This window comes from Ornithodoros turicata, chromosome 2 (assembly GCF_037126465.1).
Source record: "Ornithodoros turicata isolate Travis chromosome 2, ASM3712646v1, whole genome shotgun sequence".
NCBI lineage: Eukaryota > Metazoa > Arthropoda > Arachnida > Ixodida > Argasidae > Ornithodoros > Ornithodoros turicata.
In genome coordinates, this window is record NC_088202.1 from 120,846,500 (window position 1) to 120,863,366 (window position 16,867).

General features: G+C 47.7%; 1 protein-coding gene across 2 annotated transcripts in view; it reads right to left on the reverse strand.

The window, feature by feature from the left end:
• The window catches only part of LOC135386012 (protein timeless homolog), a 301,575-nt gene that overhangs the window by 16,234 nt on the left and 268,474 nt on the right, over positions 1 to 16,867 (reverse strand). Inside the window, exons 21-26 of one of the 2 annotated variants that reach the window (XM_064615702.1) lie at positions 9,197 to 9,270; positions 8,914 to 9,129; positions 4,567 to 4,701; positions 4,378 to 4,446; positions 4,185 to 4,303; positions 3,847 to 4,094 (exon numbers count right to left, since the gene is read on the reverse strand). In XM_064615702.1, the coding sequence (XP_064471772.1) occupies positions 3,847 to 4,094; positions 4,185 to 4,303; positions 4,378 to 4,446; positions 4,567 to 4,701; positions 8,914 to 9,129; positions 9,197 to 9,270 (861 nt within the window). The remainder of the gene's footprint in view (positions 1 to 3,846; positions 4,095 to 4,184; positions 4,304 to 4,377; positions 4,447 to 4,566; positions 4,702 to 8,913; positions 9,130 to 9,196; positions 9,271 to 16,867) is intronic. The other variant, XM_064615703.1, reaches the window with a different exon arrangement.

Sequence of the window (16,867 nt, forward strand, 5' to 3'; positions counted from 1 at the left end):
TAGTGTGCACTTACCTAAATGAAGCAGAGCAAATTGATCTTAAATCGCTTCGCGCGTGCGTGTGCGTGCGTGAACGGGCAGCTGTGCGCAGCTTGAATCAGGGCCCTGGGGTTTTCAAACCAGATGCCTCACAATCAGGATTAGCACATTTCGCCATGAAAAATACCGGCCAAACCAGTGAGACCAAAATCGAGAGGAGGAGTGTGTGAAAGGGAGACGCATCAAGAGTGAAAGCGTTCGTTCAGCAGCGTCTATAAAACACATGTTTGTTTCGCTTGGATTGCTCAAATTTATTCGAGGGGCTCACGGAATCTGCGGTAACTTCTCCATAAAACGCCTTCTGCTTTAAATAAAACCCATATCCAAGAAACGTCACTGTGACGTAATAATGACGTTGGTAGACATACTGAAACCGAAACAACGCGGGCGGACGGGGGTTTTACTGTAATCTATAGCATTTTCGGTTCACTGCGTGCCCTCTATTATGCGCCCACCTCCATGTCGTAGACACACTAGTGCGTATTTGCGGATAAAGTGCGAGTATCCACGCGTGCCGCAGTGAACCGCGGATTTATCCGCACCTTATCCGCGCGGTTTCAGAACGTTACATTTCTATCCGCAAACCAAGATATAGCGCGGATCCGCGGGTATAACCGCTAGAGCCGTAGCGATGAGGGGTAGGGGAGGCAGCCACCCCTGCCGCCATCGCCAGAGAGGGCGCCGAACGGCGCGCCCTGGCAGGTTGTTTGTACAGTATAAAGCGGGAACGAAGATAATTTGAAATTACGATCTCGGCAGTGCGAGTGAGCGTTTTCTTTTCTTTATTTACAGAACTTCTGACGGCAGTGAGAGAGAGAGAGAGGGGGGGGGGGGGGGGGCTTCACGTTTACCCTGCCCCGGGCGCAGACTCGCCTCGCGATGGCTCTGATAACCGCACCCGCCTCTAGATATGTGCTACTTACGATATTTGCAAAAGGACTGAACACGCTGAAGCGCACGCATTATATAAGGTATTTCAGCACTCATGGGACTTTACTACGCTTCCTTACTGTCAGCACGAAGCTGTATGTCAAGGACTTTGGCAGGACAAACCCCTTCTTGGGGTCCACTGACCCAACGATGGAGTACACTCTCTGCAGTCGGATCTCTACTCTCTAGGAGGGAAAAATTTGTCCTTCATCGGCTCCGCCCTAACATCGGTCGTACTCTATCCCTACTGTGCAAAATGGGATAGCAAGCCACCCCCTATGTTCTACCTCCAACGTTGAGGCAGACATTCGACACCTTCTCGACTGCCGCCGTTTCGGAACCTTCCGCGATAAGCTCAAGCCTCGCCTGACAAGGGGATACCTGAGACCCTACTGGCTTGCCTTTCCTGCCAAAATGAATAGATCCCCCCTTCATATACTGTGCCTACACTAAACCCATGTAGACAACGATGAAGAAACAAGCAAGATCGGCTTTAATAAAAAAGTTATCCTCTCACTCGGGTCAATGGATCTTAATTCTTCACGCAAAACCCCAAAGCGCGTTATTCGCTCTTAGCATTACATTATAACTCATTGCAGTTCTGCTTTTACATTTGGCTCATATATGCAAACCATTACGGGCAACAACAACAGCATAGTCATGATGAGAAAGTCAATGAGCTGGTGCAGTGGCTTACCCCATTGCATGCGCAATTTAAATTTATCCCCACATTTTCTTAGCAGTTCAACCATTGCTATCGCTTTACTCTTCGTTGCACCAGCAGGGACGCCGCCATTTCTTTCTTTCTTTCTTTTTTTTTTTAATGTGGCTTTCGTGTCACTTATTGATTTTTACGATAGTGGTTCCAGCCTGCCAAGTTGGCGGCGCTGTTGTACCATCTGACGTCATTTGTTTTGTAAATATTGAGAGTTCTATTACCCGTAAAACGGTGCCAGTATTGCCTTTTAACCGGTCGTGCCAATTAGATACAGGCCGGGTGGCGACACTACTCAAAACAGAGCCATGAATCAGCTGCTGTGGGTAGACTGCATGTGCGCTCACTACACCACTGCAGATGGGGTAACTTCGCCAATAATCCTGGCGGCTACCGTGGCACAGGAAGCATCCCAGTGAAGGCTACTGAGGGATTCTCGGATGTTTTCTGTGGTAGATAGTTCTCTTGGACTTCCCAATTCCAGAGCAAGAGGGTTAGCACACCCCACCCTCTCCTTAGCCACCATCACCTCTCCCCTCCCTCTTTTACCCCTCCCTGCGTGCACAGAGCCGCCTCTACAGAGCAGGCTGACCGCACCACACCACCCACACCACTGCAGCGAGACACAGATCATGCGCATTGTAGCAAAATGTAACAATTTTGACAGCGATGTCAGAAGCAGGAGATGAAGCCCCTCGCCAAGGGGGGATTGTATTTCTAGGAAGTCATAAAGCGCTCAACAAAATTACGTTAACAAGCCTTTCGACCTTTACAACAACAAACAACAAACTTTAACAAACAAACAGTTAACAAACTTTCGAGGACCGCATTGCAGGAAAAGGTGTACAAAAGCAACCATATCACTATGCACAAAATTATTCCACATATCACATGTTCAGCTCGAAGAAACTTAAATTCCACCACGCGTCAATGCTGCTCGATATCTCCGGCCCCACCACTATGCCCAATGACAGGGAGTGAAATCGGTCGAACACCATAAGCCATTTTTACCTGGCTAGGGCGACGTAAAAGGCACGAAACCCATCTTCAATCCTTTGGAAGCTCCAAGCGTCCAAAATGTCACGCTATACCAGCAGAAAAAAAGAATAAGAAGAAAGAAAAAAGAATAAGAAGAAAGAAGAAAATAATAAGAAAAAAAAAAAACAGTGTGCACAAGGAGGAAAACAAGCCTCCAAATGGTGTCGCCCAGAGCAGCTAGGTAAAGATGGCTCGAAAGCTGAGGCCCTTATAAAGAGTTACCATTATCCATCACGAAACCGTCAACATCGAAGCCGTTTCTTGCCTCCGGGGAGGTATCCATTATGATCTTGCAGAGAGATAGAAAAATAAATAAAAAATCATTGGCCGATAAGGGACTCGCCGCCTTTAAAAAGCCGTGTGCGGAGAACGCTACCCTCGTCGCTTGCCTGCTCCGGCCCATCGCAGTTAACAGCTACGGCAGACGGCAAACAAACCCTAACCGCGTGCAAACGATAGCGTTCTGAAAGCTGGTTGACGGTTCACGTAAGAGACAGCATATGTATTGCTTGGATTTGTAGTTTGCATTGTTCGGTGTTTGAAACGATACCGACTGAGCGGTGACTGCATTTAGATGCATCAGTGTTATGGGATATCTTACACATGAAAACCGAAGCGTGACGAACGCTGACGTAACAACATTGTGTGTGCATGGGGAACGTGTTAGCTCGTAACAAATCTTATGGTGTCCTCGACTCCTGACCGAAAGAACACAAGGTAGCAGGTTGGAAAGAGGTCCCTATGGTTGTCTGGGGGCTCCTCAAGTTGCAGTCCAAAAGCCATATAAGATTACAGAACATAACAGCAACAAGGGCGGATACATGCGAGGAAATTACCTCGCAATCTCTGGGTATCGAACATTTGAACTGGTAGCAGACGTCCTTGCGTTTAACTGACCTTAACTTTTTTTTTCATAAGAACAAAGAACGCATCCCCCCACCCCCACCCCACCCGCCCCACCCCCTGCTAGCACTGCTCGTTGGACACTCTAATTACAGTCGTAGGGCAACACGGTGGTCACGTCACGAAGTAATCTGCGCGTACATCCACGCCGTACAAAGATAACAGCACTTCATGCATCGCTGCAAGACACGGGTAAGGAACAACCCCCTAAATGGGCTTACCTTTCTCCAGTCTGTTTCTTGCTCAGAGCCTGCCTCAGGGCCTCTAAATGCTCCACCTTTTTCTTCGTGTTTCTTTGGACTTCGTGAGAAGTAGTAGCATGGAGCTCCTTGTCCAGGGCGTCGTCAGTAGGAGCAGACATAACTACAATAGGCGTGCTGTAATCTCCTTCTTGGGCTTTCCTGAGTACTTGAATCCTGGAGTTAATCATCGTTGTTGTCATAGACGCCGGTATGCGCCAGTAAGCTTCCTGTATCATTAAGAGAGACGAAAGCATGCATGGTCAGACTATACATCAAAGGCTATCGACGTAGTTTGTTGAGGAAAAACGAGGAGCTACCTGCTCATTGGCAGGCGGATCGATCCCGATAGTCTTGAGCAAGCTGCAGAAATCTGAATCTTGCAATGCAAAGTGGTGATGCTCCAGGAAAGGCACGAGTGGCACGGATGTAGGCCCATCTGCACAAATATCGGTTGCCAGTAAATATTCACTCCAGCAAATATTTGCGCAACAATGTCCTCCTGGAACGTACCACCATCATCCCAGTCTTCGACAGCGTCTTCAAGAGACTGGACCAGCCATTCCAGCCAGGAAGCATTACCTGACAGAGCAAAGTGAACGATAATGCAAAATGTCGTCGTTCGAATCATTGCAAGACTACCAGGCACAGAAAGAAAACAGAAGCTCGATCATAAACACTGAACATAAAAGATCTACCTACCAGCCGCGACCAATCTGGTGAGGATTTCCTTGAGCTCTTCCGATGTTGTTGCCACCTCCACTCTGGGCGTTGTTCGGAACTTCTCTCCACTGCCTGAGCTTCGAACTCGCGGCGCACCTTCTTCTGTTCCTACAGCTGTATTCCAGAATGTGTGTGAAACAAAGTGCGCGCCACAGATGTCATGCTATTGCTGAGTTGCGCGGCATTACAAACACGATTGCATTTTGTGTCAGGCATAAGAACGCTAACAAGTATATCGGCGAGCGTTCCGGAAGCCACTCTCGAACATCAATGACGCCTCGAATGTATTTCCACACTGTGATGATGATTACAGCAACGGAGACATCTAGCGGTTAATTTGCAGAACGCGAAATTCTCTTCGGGAGTTACACGAAGACAGCGCGCTTCAGTGGGTAGAGACAAGGATGGGTGTGTTCTAAATTACACTGATGTGACCTCGTGAGCAAACATAACAAAAACTCCAGGGATTAGTAGAGCCTTACAAACTCGTTTTGAACAGCATTATCCACCCAATATCTGCAGCACGTAGCGAGAGGCGGGGCAAGAACAGGGCCACTAAAAACGCCAAGATTACACTTCGTTAATTACGGCCTCAGTTGCCTCGCGACGTAAACCCCCAATTATTATTATTATTAATTACGGCGCTAGTTCGCGCGTGTCCGAAATGAAGCCGGGCAATTTTCTCAAACCCGTTGAATAAAGTAACGAAAGCAACGGGGTATCTAGTTCAGAACGGTTAGAAGGAACAACAACAACAAAGTACATCGACTAATCCCCATCCGTCGTCAACGCAAATTCAGCACGGATACCCGAAGCTGAGACAACGGTACCGATAGAAGCGAGTAGGAAGCGGGTCAACACAAAAACCAAACAGTTGGAAGTACTGAACCCGCCAAATTGAGGTACAGCAGGGGGGAGATCGCGTCGCACAGTAATGAGACGCTAATTCCGATTAATTAAGGCGGGACACGGGCAACCGATTTGCCTATGCAACGATTCGAAACGTTCGAGGCATTTCACTGAAGCACACCGACGCGAACGGGGGACCAAACGCGGTGACAAGTGACTCCAAATAAGTGAGGGAGACTTTCGAAATCAGACTCGATTGTGAATGCTTGGACGCGCTCGCACGCCGATTATTTGGAGCTCGCGGGCGATCGAATGCGTTCGGGCTCTACCGATTCGTAGGTCGATGGGATCCTTTTTTCTCCCTTCCAGTGAAGCTTTCAGCGGCATCTCTCCACCTCAATGGAAGCGCGTTCCTTGACAGTCGTTAGACCCAGTATGGCGCGTTGTCACAGGCAGTTCGGTTGGACAGTATTAACTCGTTGAAGCGCGACCAAAGCAGCTTGTTCAAGCTGTTTTCGTCGTCCGCGCTGTACTTTTATGCGACGTGAGAGTAATAACCCAGACAGACGAGCACGATAGATGCCATTTTAATGCACGGTGAATCCTACGGGAAAGGACATTTACCGTAGCATTCACCGTGCATTGAAATGGCATTTATCGTGCCCGTCTGAAGGAGGTGTTATACCCCTGACATACAGACGCTCTAAAGGTCTTTCCAGAGGAGAAGACTTACCGGAACGGCGTTTGTGCCCATTGACACACTATAACGGAGATTCTCCTTTTAGATAAAGGGCCTTTTAGAAAAAGGAGATCGACTATCTCAATTGCGACCGAAAAGGCGTAGCCTCGATAGCAGCATCCGCCGATGATTAGCAGATCCCGATTATTTAGCACACAAATCCCTATGTTCAACATTTTTATGAGTCGTTAAAATAGTTTTCCAAACTTACAGGTGCCTTATATCTTTTTCGAGTGATAATAAATTCAATAACCTCACGCTCCAAAAGCCGCATGTTCAGTGGCAAGAAAGGGAAACCTGGGCTGTAATAAAGTTATGGGAAGACAATTCAGGTGACCTGCGTGGACAGGAACACAATGGTGAAGTCTACACCCGTATCGCCGAGGCATTGAGCAATTCCGGTGTGCGCTAAAAGATACAATAATGCGAGACCGCCATTGTCGTGTGTTAGCAGTGCGAACTCCTTTCCCTAAGGGTTCCCGCAAAGCTGTAAAGGACCCCTGCTTCAAAGCAATTCTCGCCTGCACGTGTGTCAAGGGTATTAAAAGGCGATTTTTCCTCTTCTGCGCTATCGCACGTGTTGCAGGATAGAATGGTAAGCTGGGCAGCAAAACTCTCAGTTCGAACAATCTCACGAACACAAGCGCGCTCGCCGAAAAGGAAAAGGAGTTGAATAGAATTCGTCGCTCCTCCAGTACGTTTTCTGTTGTCACGCCGCTATCATTCCTGGGAAAAGATCTGTGCTCGGATCATATTGGTGCTGTAACGTTATTTCTTTGTCATTGCAATGTTTTGAGAGCCCCAAGCGCATAGGGGAGATTTGCAGGTGCCCTACTATCCGCGCGGTGCTACGTTTCCCAGAGATGTCTACGAAGACAACAACCTTGATCTTTACCTCTTCATATATGCACTCAACTTTCAATGCATTGTGCTGCTTGAGTCAGCTCACCACTGCCCTTATAGTGTCTCGTTTTATATACCGCAGGTCAGTAATATGCTTTACATTACCCGGTCGGAAACGTTATACGAATAAATATAATTAACAGTGTCGAGAATCGAGGGGTCGACTCAGTGCTCCCTTATATGTCCGCACTAAAAGCTTAACTACAAAACAAAAGTTCATCTACCCATCTCCATCAACTCTTCAACATTATCACGTCCGACGCCTCAGGTTCCCAACGGCGCATGCATGAAAAACATAATCTGATGAACGACGAAGAGCGCTATCCATCAATAGCCGGGGAGTTTTTCATCAAGAGAGGATTCTTCATATTTGCGGGAAACGCAACGAGGTAGAAACGAAAAAAAAAAAAAGAAAAAAAAGAAAGGAAATCCCGAAGGAGGAAAGAATCGGGGTCTTCGCCTCAAAATCCGTCAGAAGCATGGCAAGGCACGAAATGAGCTGGAAGGCAGAGCACATTTTTCTCCTTCAGCCGCCGCCGTCTCGATACCCAGTCATATTGAACAACGTAACACCGCTGCCACATCCGGAAAAAGAACGTTGGCGAAATGAAGTCGGGGGAAGCAGATAGTGACGGATGCCGTTAATGAAAGCCACGCCCTGAGTGGCACCCGCAGACGTAAAATGGTAAGATGTGGCCCCCTAGCGAGTCTCGAAAATGGGGGCCAATACAGCATTAGCATAATATGTATTGATCCGGCCGTGAGAGAGTTTTGGCTTCATTTATCGTAAGGCGCTGTTCCTCTGTGTTCCCTGAAGGAAGGTTTGATTAGCAACGGGAGCGGATAGGTTTTGCGTCGCGTTACGTGGTTTGCCCTGTGCCGAGGTCTATGTCCCGTTTGTCCTTCAGATGACCTGGCCGTGATCGACCCCGTGAGACAAGTGTATTGCCGCCCTCGGACGTGGTGTTTCGAAACCGGGGAGTGACTTCCACGCGTGTGCGAGTGAAACGTCTTCTGCGAACGCTATGCATGCCCTGCTCTCATATTTCAAGCAGAGGAAAAAAAAGAAAGAAAGGAAATTATATCGTGTTTACCGACTACAACAGTTTTATATATTATTTATTTCACAATACTATATATATACAATATATATATATATATATTTCTATTTGCGTATCGGTTCTCCGCGAATTTTCTAGCAGAAAGCTTATTCGATTAGTGTCATGGGGCAGCACATTTTATGCTCGCACGCATATACCTGTGAGCGAGAGGCGACAATGTTCGCGCGTGCTTGAGTGCCATCGAAAGGGATCGAACGAGAAGTATAAAACATCGAGCTGTGCCCGGCCTGAAAGAGATACACGATTGGAAAAACACTTTCCGGTAAATCCGCGATTTCTTGCATGTTTTACACGCAAGGATGGAGGCCGTTGCGAGGCATGTCCACAAACTTATGCCTGGTAGATAATACACATGCATTTGATCATGAAAGGTGAATGTGTCTAAATCTGACATAGTTCGTTCTTTCTTCTTGTTGCTGGACGCTCAGGGAAGTTTTCCAGGAAGCCTTTCTACCCATCATAATGGCTACCACTGAATACCGTAAACGACAGTGAGTTAAGACCCATGTTTGTCCTCCTCCTTCCTCGCTCGTGTTTCTCAGAACATTCAAACTGGTAAGCCAATTCGCCCAGCACTTCGACTTCATGAACTATTGAAGACGGTGGTTGGTACAAAGCCCTTATAAACAGAAGGGCTAACCATACGTAACTATACCGTAACTCATTTTACGGTTTCACAAGGTGAGTTGTTTGTACGCTCAAGTTGAAACTCACCATGCACCCTGTCCTGATCGTCATCATCACTGCTCGATGTGTCGATTTCAGATACGGAACCACCATGACCTCGCCAATTATCAAAGTCGTTCTTGCGGGACCTCTTCTTCCTCAGCTCTTTTTTGTCGCTAACAAGGCCGAGCTCAAGAAGTTTGTCCACAATACGGTGCCTGGGCCTCTTGACCGACATGTGCTCCGTGATCATCCCCATTATGTCTAAAAAGAAAGAATTCAGGAAAACGACACACACAAACTTTCTTTCAGTGGCGCATAAGTATACTACCTGTAGACTCCTTATATTTCTCGAAGAGTTCCTGTAGTTCGTTCACCTCATCTTCTTTCCACTGCCTCTGCACACTGAAGAAAAACGAACGAACTCATGACGTTTCTATACGACCTGGATACTACAACGAGCAAACAAGGTACCTATGGCTTGAGACAAAAGTCTACGGAACACGGGCGTATTTCTTTCATCGCAGCGGCCCCCAGATATCAAGAAGAAGAGATCGAAAAAGAAACGGGTGACTGGTTATTCTGTCCACCTCTCAGTATGCATGTCCGGCCCTGTTTGCTGCATGGAAGGGTGTCGCCCCAATGGAGAAATGCTACACCCCTGTGTTCCGTAAACTTTTGTCCCAAGTTGTACACACAAGAATACACGCATGACCAGACTACGTTCACGGACTACCATTCGCGCACAACTCCACCGAACCCGCTGCTGCTCTTATTCGAGGGCGTGACCTTAGAGTAACATCCACGCCAGCTTGTTTCAGCTGGTAGTGCTCACTGCAAACTATACTTATTGCAGAAGCTTGCTTACTTCAGAATATAGAGGGCTTTTTTTTAAAGCTGTCGGAGCAGCAGTGATGTCATTTTTGCAAGCAAGTTATGGGGCTACGCGAATATCAGGTGGGACAGCCTTATGTCACTACCGGACGACTGATTACCTAAATTGATTAATCGGCGTTTTCATTACATGTTCCCCTGAAAATGCGAGACAGCAGAATTGAAGGCAATCATTATTGGAATTCACCATCTTTAAAAAAAAAATCCTGGAACAAGCACGTACTTCATATAAATCACAAAATTTGTATGTGCAGATAAGCCGGAACCAGAACTACGCATCCCAAGCAGCACAATGTACTGAAAGTCGAGTGCAATAGGGGTGGACAGGTAGGTGGAAGGCCTTGAACAGACCGTGAAACTAAAGAACATTGATGAGACACATACCGTACACCCCTACTGCACTCGACTTTCAGTACATTGTGCTGCTGGGGCACTTCTCGAGCGCACAAAACGACATGACCTTTGGCTTATCTGGGCTGGAATGCGCATCTGTATCTGGTCATCAGATCAGCGCCGGCTTCTATCAGTTCCATCGCTACAAAACATGTGGCTCTCCGATGCGAACTCCCGTTTCCCCTCTCGCGCTCGAGAAGTGCGTGGTATCGGTCCATTTGCATAGCACAATTTAGAGATTCATATCTCAAAGTCTTTGCTCGTCTCAGTATATTTAAAAAGATTTAAATAATGAGTGGCTCCAATCCTGCTATATCGCATTTCCCCCAAAACGCCTAATTAGTAAGTTAATTAATGAATTCCTGGTATTTAGACATCCACAGTAAGTCCATACCCTTTCCGACAGGATGTCCGCCGCACCTCATAACCCACTGTGAAAACCGCATCTGGTAGCTCTCAGACTTATTAGAACAATCCTGCAATTGATTTCCTTTAAAAAAGTGCCATAAATAAAGGAAAGTGCAAACTCGTAAAAAAGGGATGTACGTTGTGGGGAACTTCCCACCCTCTGTGCGAAGCCCGTCCGCTTCGTCGCCAGGGAAGAAACGACACAGCCAAATCAATGAAAGAACAATGGTTTATTTACCTGAGAACAAAGTTCCGCCACTCACTCCTATATACAGTGAACAATCGTGCAACGCGAAAAATTCCAGGACGGTTACGACTCCTGTAACCCGAATTCCAGCGTCGGCTGTGTGTGGTTCAGTGGAGACGTATTACAGTTTGTACACATAACCTGTACTTCAGTGTGATAAGGATAACTATTGCTTGGTGCTCGTTGAAACGGTGCGATATTGTCAGAGATTGAAACGCTTCCGCATTCTCCCCAGAATGTTTTGAATATTGATTTCGACGGATGTGCCATTCTGGGTTTGGTCGACACTGGTGCTGCTCTCTCCCTTGTATGCCTTGATTTGTGCAAGTAGTTACACAATGTGACTACTCCTTTCAGCGGTCCCTTATAATGAGTAGTTATGTTACGCCAAAGTTAGACGTCGACTGTCGTCGACTTAATGCAGTAATCGTAAAGGAGTCTTTTCCCTTTCATATATATATATATATATATTCCCTCGGCAATGCTACGATCTTTTCAGCGCTTGAGCGTAGCAGGGGGTTCTTGCAGATCCAAACTGCCTCGGAAGATGTCCCGAAGACAGCCTTTGCCTGTCAGAGGGGTGTGTTTGAGTTTGTACGGACGCCAGCGAACCTTTTTTGCCTGTCGCACTCTCACAACTGGGATTACAACTGAAGGCGTCTGTTAACCGGATGAATACCTAGTTCTTCCTATGTTTTGTTAAATTCTCGGTTGGTACTTTCAATGTGATAACTCCGCCATCACGGACTGTGCCACGAGACGCTTTTTCATTTGTTACGCTGACCTTCAAAGATTTGCACAGCCTCCTGCATAGCGAAACTCTGCGCGATCGGTAACGCGCCGTACCCAATCCGGTTATTTCCGGAGGGTCGTTTTGTGCGGAGCACGCGGACCATGGAAAGACCATTAGGACTGCACGTAGAAAGAACCCCCGGTGCTTCTCGCGTCATGCCCCGCACGCAGCCCCCCTCACAGCCCGCTTGACAATGAGTACCGATCCCACCATCTCTCGGCGACGAGTGTTAACGATACGATTCCCCCACATCCCCCCCCCCGGCCACACATCCCGGACTTCTACAGGCCCTCCATGTTGACGTCCTTCTTAGTGCTGACACCCAATCTACATGGGCAGACCTGATGAACGCACCCCAGCTTCATGCTTTCCACGAGACTAGGCATCCATGTAGCTGGATTACAGAAGCACGCCACAACTCCCGGCCTTTATAGACGCTGCCCTAGACGAAATGCTTCAAGCCGGTGCCCCTGGACGCCCCTGGACGTTTCCTGTCGTCCTGGCTCCAAAACGTTATGCTACGGCAAAGTTAGACGTCGACTGTCGTCCACTTAATGCAGTAATCGTAAAGGAGTCTTTTCCCTTTCATATATATATATATATATATTCCCTCGGCAATGCTACGGTCTTTTCAGCGCTTGAGCGTAGCAGGGGGTTCTTGCAGATCCAAACTGCCTCGGAAGATGTCCCGAAGACAGCCTTTGCCTGTCAGAGGGGTGTGTTTGAGTTTGTACGGATGCCCTATGGTCTGTCTAACTCACGTACCAGTTGACAGTGGTGGATGGATACCGTCTTGGGAGATGCGAAATATAATTTCGCGATTGCGTACATAGATGATGTCGTAGTGCTTTCCAGAATTTTTCAGGAACACTTGGATCACCTGTCAATCGTCCTCTCAAAGGTGAAGCAGGTGGAGTTAACCAACCAGCAGGGTGCAGCTGGCACTGTCTAGGATCAGCCTTCTCGGCTTCGTGGTGAACGGAAGTACCATTCCTCGCGATGACAAGCTGAAGGCGATCATGGAGTTTCCGGTTGCCGGCAACATAAAAGTCTTGCAGCGCTTTTTCGGTATGGTTGACTTTTAAAGACAATTCATTCATAATTGTGCCGAGTTAGCGCAGCCGCCTACCTCGTGTTGCGCAACGACACACGGTGGTATTCGGGAGAAGAGCAGAAACCATCCTTTCGAGCTTTATCTCAGGCAATCGCTAATACCGCCATACCATATCCCACACATGGCATCGGAGCGGAAGACCAGTCACGCAGACATCCTTATATCTGCCCGACATAATCAAACGATTTGTTATGTAAATAGATGCACGCGATTATGGTGTTGGCGCAGTTCACTTACAGGAACATGACGGTACTCTTTGTAGGGTGGCTTTTGCAAGTCGTACGCTCAAAATGGCAGAACGGAATTATTCTGCCACGGAAAAAGAGTGTCTGGCGATCATCTTCGCTTTCATCTTCTCTACCTGGGTGGCAGTACTTTCACCGTCCTGACTGGCCACCTAGCACTCTACTGGCTGCATAGCTCCACAACCCATCTGGACCCTGAAGCTACAAGGTTACTTCTTCAAGGTGGATTACAGGCGGGGCTCCACGAATGTGGTAGCAGACGCGCTATCCCGCGGGCCCCTACCGGAGGGGGGAGAGGAAGGCACGGACGCGGCTTCTCAACTCCTGGCAGCAGCACAAGTGGCACGGGACGTGTATTCGTCCTGGGGCACGGTCGGGAGCAGCTTCTAGACGCTCTGTGGGCGGACGGCCTTTGCAGCGGGTGTCTTAATGGCCAGCTGAGCAGGACCCGGCAGACACCGGAACGTCTGATGGTCGGCACGACCCCTATCTGCTGGACGAGGATGACATCCTGTTCAGGTACATGCGACAGGCCGATGAGGACGACGGCTCCTTCCCATTCGGAGCTGTGGCGCAACGGGAGTTGCGTAAGCAGGATGTTAACCAAATTGCAGCCTTCAAATTCGCTGACGTTTCCACGTTTTCACTGACTATTTCAAGCGAATTCCCTGACCAAAACGAAAAGGAACCTGGTGCCTCCTTCTGCGTTTTGAGACAGATCCCTCATAAAACATATTGAGTACTCTATAGGTGGTTTAATTCGCGGGCTCAATAATTCGTGAATTTGGGAGGAGCCAGGATCAGGCAATAACCTTGTGTCCGAATGTGTCATCATTCTTGTGTCCGCATCGCCACTGTAAACATCGCGACAGCTTCATACTCTTCGATTCGTTGCTCCCTTGCTCCCGTCATTTTAGAAATTCCATTCTGCGTGGCTGCGTGCCTAAGTCCACACACGCTGGTTGGATGATCCAACTGGAACTGCAATCATGGGACGCCGACATTCGCGTGGGATTCACAAAGCTGTCTACTATCTCCACTTGCAACGGAGAAGAACTGAACACTTCATGAGGGATTGCATGCAGTGTAATAGTCGAGGTGTCTACCAAATTGCAGCCTTCAAATGCTCTGACTTTTCCAGGTTTTCACAGACTATTTCAAGCTAATTATCTGGCCAAAACAAAAGTGAACTTGGTGCCTGCTGCTTTATCTAGATACAGACCGCTCATAAAAGAGATGATTTATTGAGGCTGCCCATCTTTTCTGCTTCTGAGCTTGACATATTGGCGAACGTTACTGCGGCCTGGCCGCTCAACCACTCATTGGCAATGGAATTCAGCGCGCATCGTCCATGCATGTCTGCGATTTTCCCTGACTTCAGCTGCTCTTTGGCAAATTCCTTGACAATCCCCTGGCTTTTCCAGTCGCATCCAAATTCCCTAACAATTCCCTGTTTTCCAGGTTGATAGACACCCTGAATAGTGCAATAAACCGCGTACAGAAGTTGTTTCAGCGTCCTGGACCTTATTTCTTACCTATTTCGTTCTCGTACTTTTGTATCATTCGTTGGAATATTTCGCGGATTCCAAGTTCATGAAGAAAAGAGCGCTCGCGAATTTCGCGAAAATTACTACTCACACAGTATTTGCGAGGCTGCCCTACTTTTCTGCCTTTGGGTTCGTCGTATTGGCGAACTGTTAGTCGAGGCAACGTTGCTGCAGTATGGCCGTTCAACCACTGGTCGGCACTCGCGATTCTCTGCGTATCGGAACGGCACTTGTCAACGATTTTCCTGACTTTTCCTTTTCCTGACTTCCGCTGCAACCTGGTAAGTCTTTCATACGTTACTTTCATGTCTCGGCCTGGGCAGGTGACAGCACAGTCAGGAAAACTCGTCCAAAGTTATGTCGTGTTGCGATATGGCCAGGAATGAGGCAGGATGTAACAAAAGTAAGCTCGTACTTTTCGATATGCCGGAGACCAAAACCTCGTGATGGATTACCTTCTGGGCGCTTACATCCCGTTTAGAGCAATAGGCCCTGGTAAATAGTAGCCTCGTGGTCCGAGAGGTAACCAGTACTTGTTTGTGTTTACCGATCATTTCACAAAGTGTGTTGAGCTGTTTCGTCTCAGGACGCCAACTTTCGAGAGAGTGTGGGAAAGACTACCCGACACCTTTAGCCGGTTGGGGTTTCCTGCTCAGCTCATCACAGATAACGAAACACAAGTAAGGTGTTTGCAGATTTTTGCACTGTCTTAGGCATTCAGCACAAGAAGACTTCCTCAATATCACCCTCAGACCGACATTACCGAACGTGTTAATCGGTGAGCGAAGTGAAAGGATGGCGTTGGTGGGTACCTATCGGAACTCGCGGGAGCACGAGCGGTCCAACTGTATTACGCATTTTGCTTTCCGACTACTTTTTCGATATCTGTCTCGCCCCCCCCTTTTTTCCCCCTCTTTTTTCCTTTTAATGGCTACACGTTCCTGATATAGTCGCCAAAAATTACCCAAGTTTCGAAAGGAACTTTGAGTGAGTTAGGAGTACGCTCTTCAGTATTCACTGGCGATGAGGATAGCCGCGAAAGAAGGGCGCTAATCTGACATCTTTCCTACGTTCCCACTTTGAAAATGTGGGTAGACGGACACCCTCATGCACTACCTTGATGGGATATTAATGAGCGAATAATTAGCTGAGCGTAGATCATGCAGAAAAGGGGAGGTGGTGTATAATCGATCCTATATAGTGTACCATCCTGATGACCACTTAAGTACCGCATTATTATTGCAACGTTGGGGGTAATAACAATAATTTACCGCAATGCAACGCCAACCGTGTCGTTGCACTGTGATGCTTGCAACGAATGTGGTGCTACAGGTGGCACGGAGTTAAAGGCGTGTTCGCGAATGCGCTCAGCGCTGCGTAAGGCGCCCATACCGTCCTATAAGTAACAGTCCCCACTCTATACTGCCCAAGTGCTGCCATATATGACCACATGCGGCGTCGTCAAGTTATTCTTGCACAACGGTATACGAGGACATCCTAACCGTGAAATGCGTAAATGCCTGGAAATGACATCCGAGCGGTACAACAGCTCGGTGAAAGCTCACATAAAAGCCTATACCACAAGACATAACCACCATGACATTGCACGAACGTCCCAGGTTGGTGCAAGAGGGGGCGAAGGCAAGGGACATGCGCCGCGTGCCTCCGTCGCCGGGAGCCAAGGCGCATTTGAACGACGCATTTGGCAGCAAAGTGATTTTTGTGACGACCTTATATGCGTCTAATAAACGTGTTGTTCATTTGAACTTTCCAAGTATGTGTTCTCTAGGCTGCGGCTGGGACATTGGACAGGTCGGGCGCTGAACTGCCGTGGGATTCGGGTGAGAGATCCTACTTCTTGAGGGCCAAATATGTAACATACTTGTAAGTCACAAACTTACAACAAAAGTTTTACATCCAGCAACGCAATGCTCTTGACTTTGTAAGCGTGAAATGCTGGGCGTGCATAATGCTGCGTACGTGTGCCATGTACATAATGCATTCAAAAACTATCTGGGTATATTTCAGTATTAGGCTATGCAACATGCAACAACAGATATGCAACATCAGGAAATAGAGGGTTAACCCTCTATTTCCTGATGTTGCATATCTGATACATACGGCTTCCACCCACCATACGGTTTCATATCTATAAGTGTCAGAGCCTAATTTTGCTAACTGTGCCATATTCCTATTAAAGTCATACGACACTCTGCAAAGATACAGCTACCTGTTGTGCCATTTGTGAAGCAAGGAATTCGGAGAAGACGAAGAAGTAGCACGTGAGACAGCATAACTGATATTGGACTTGAAAAACTATTTCTTTTCTTGTGATGTGATGTGATAGAAAAAAAAATTTAA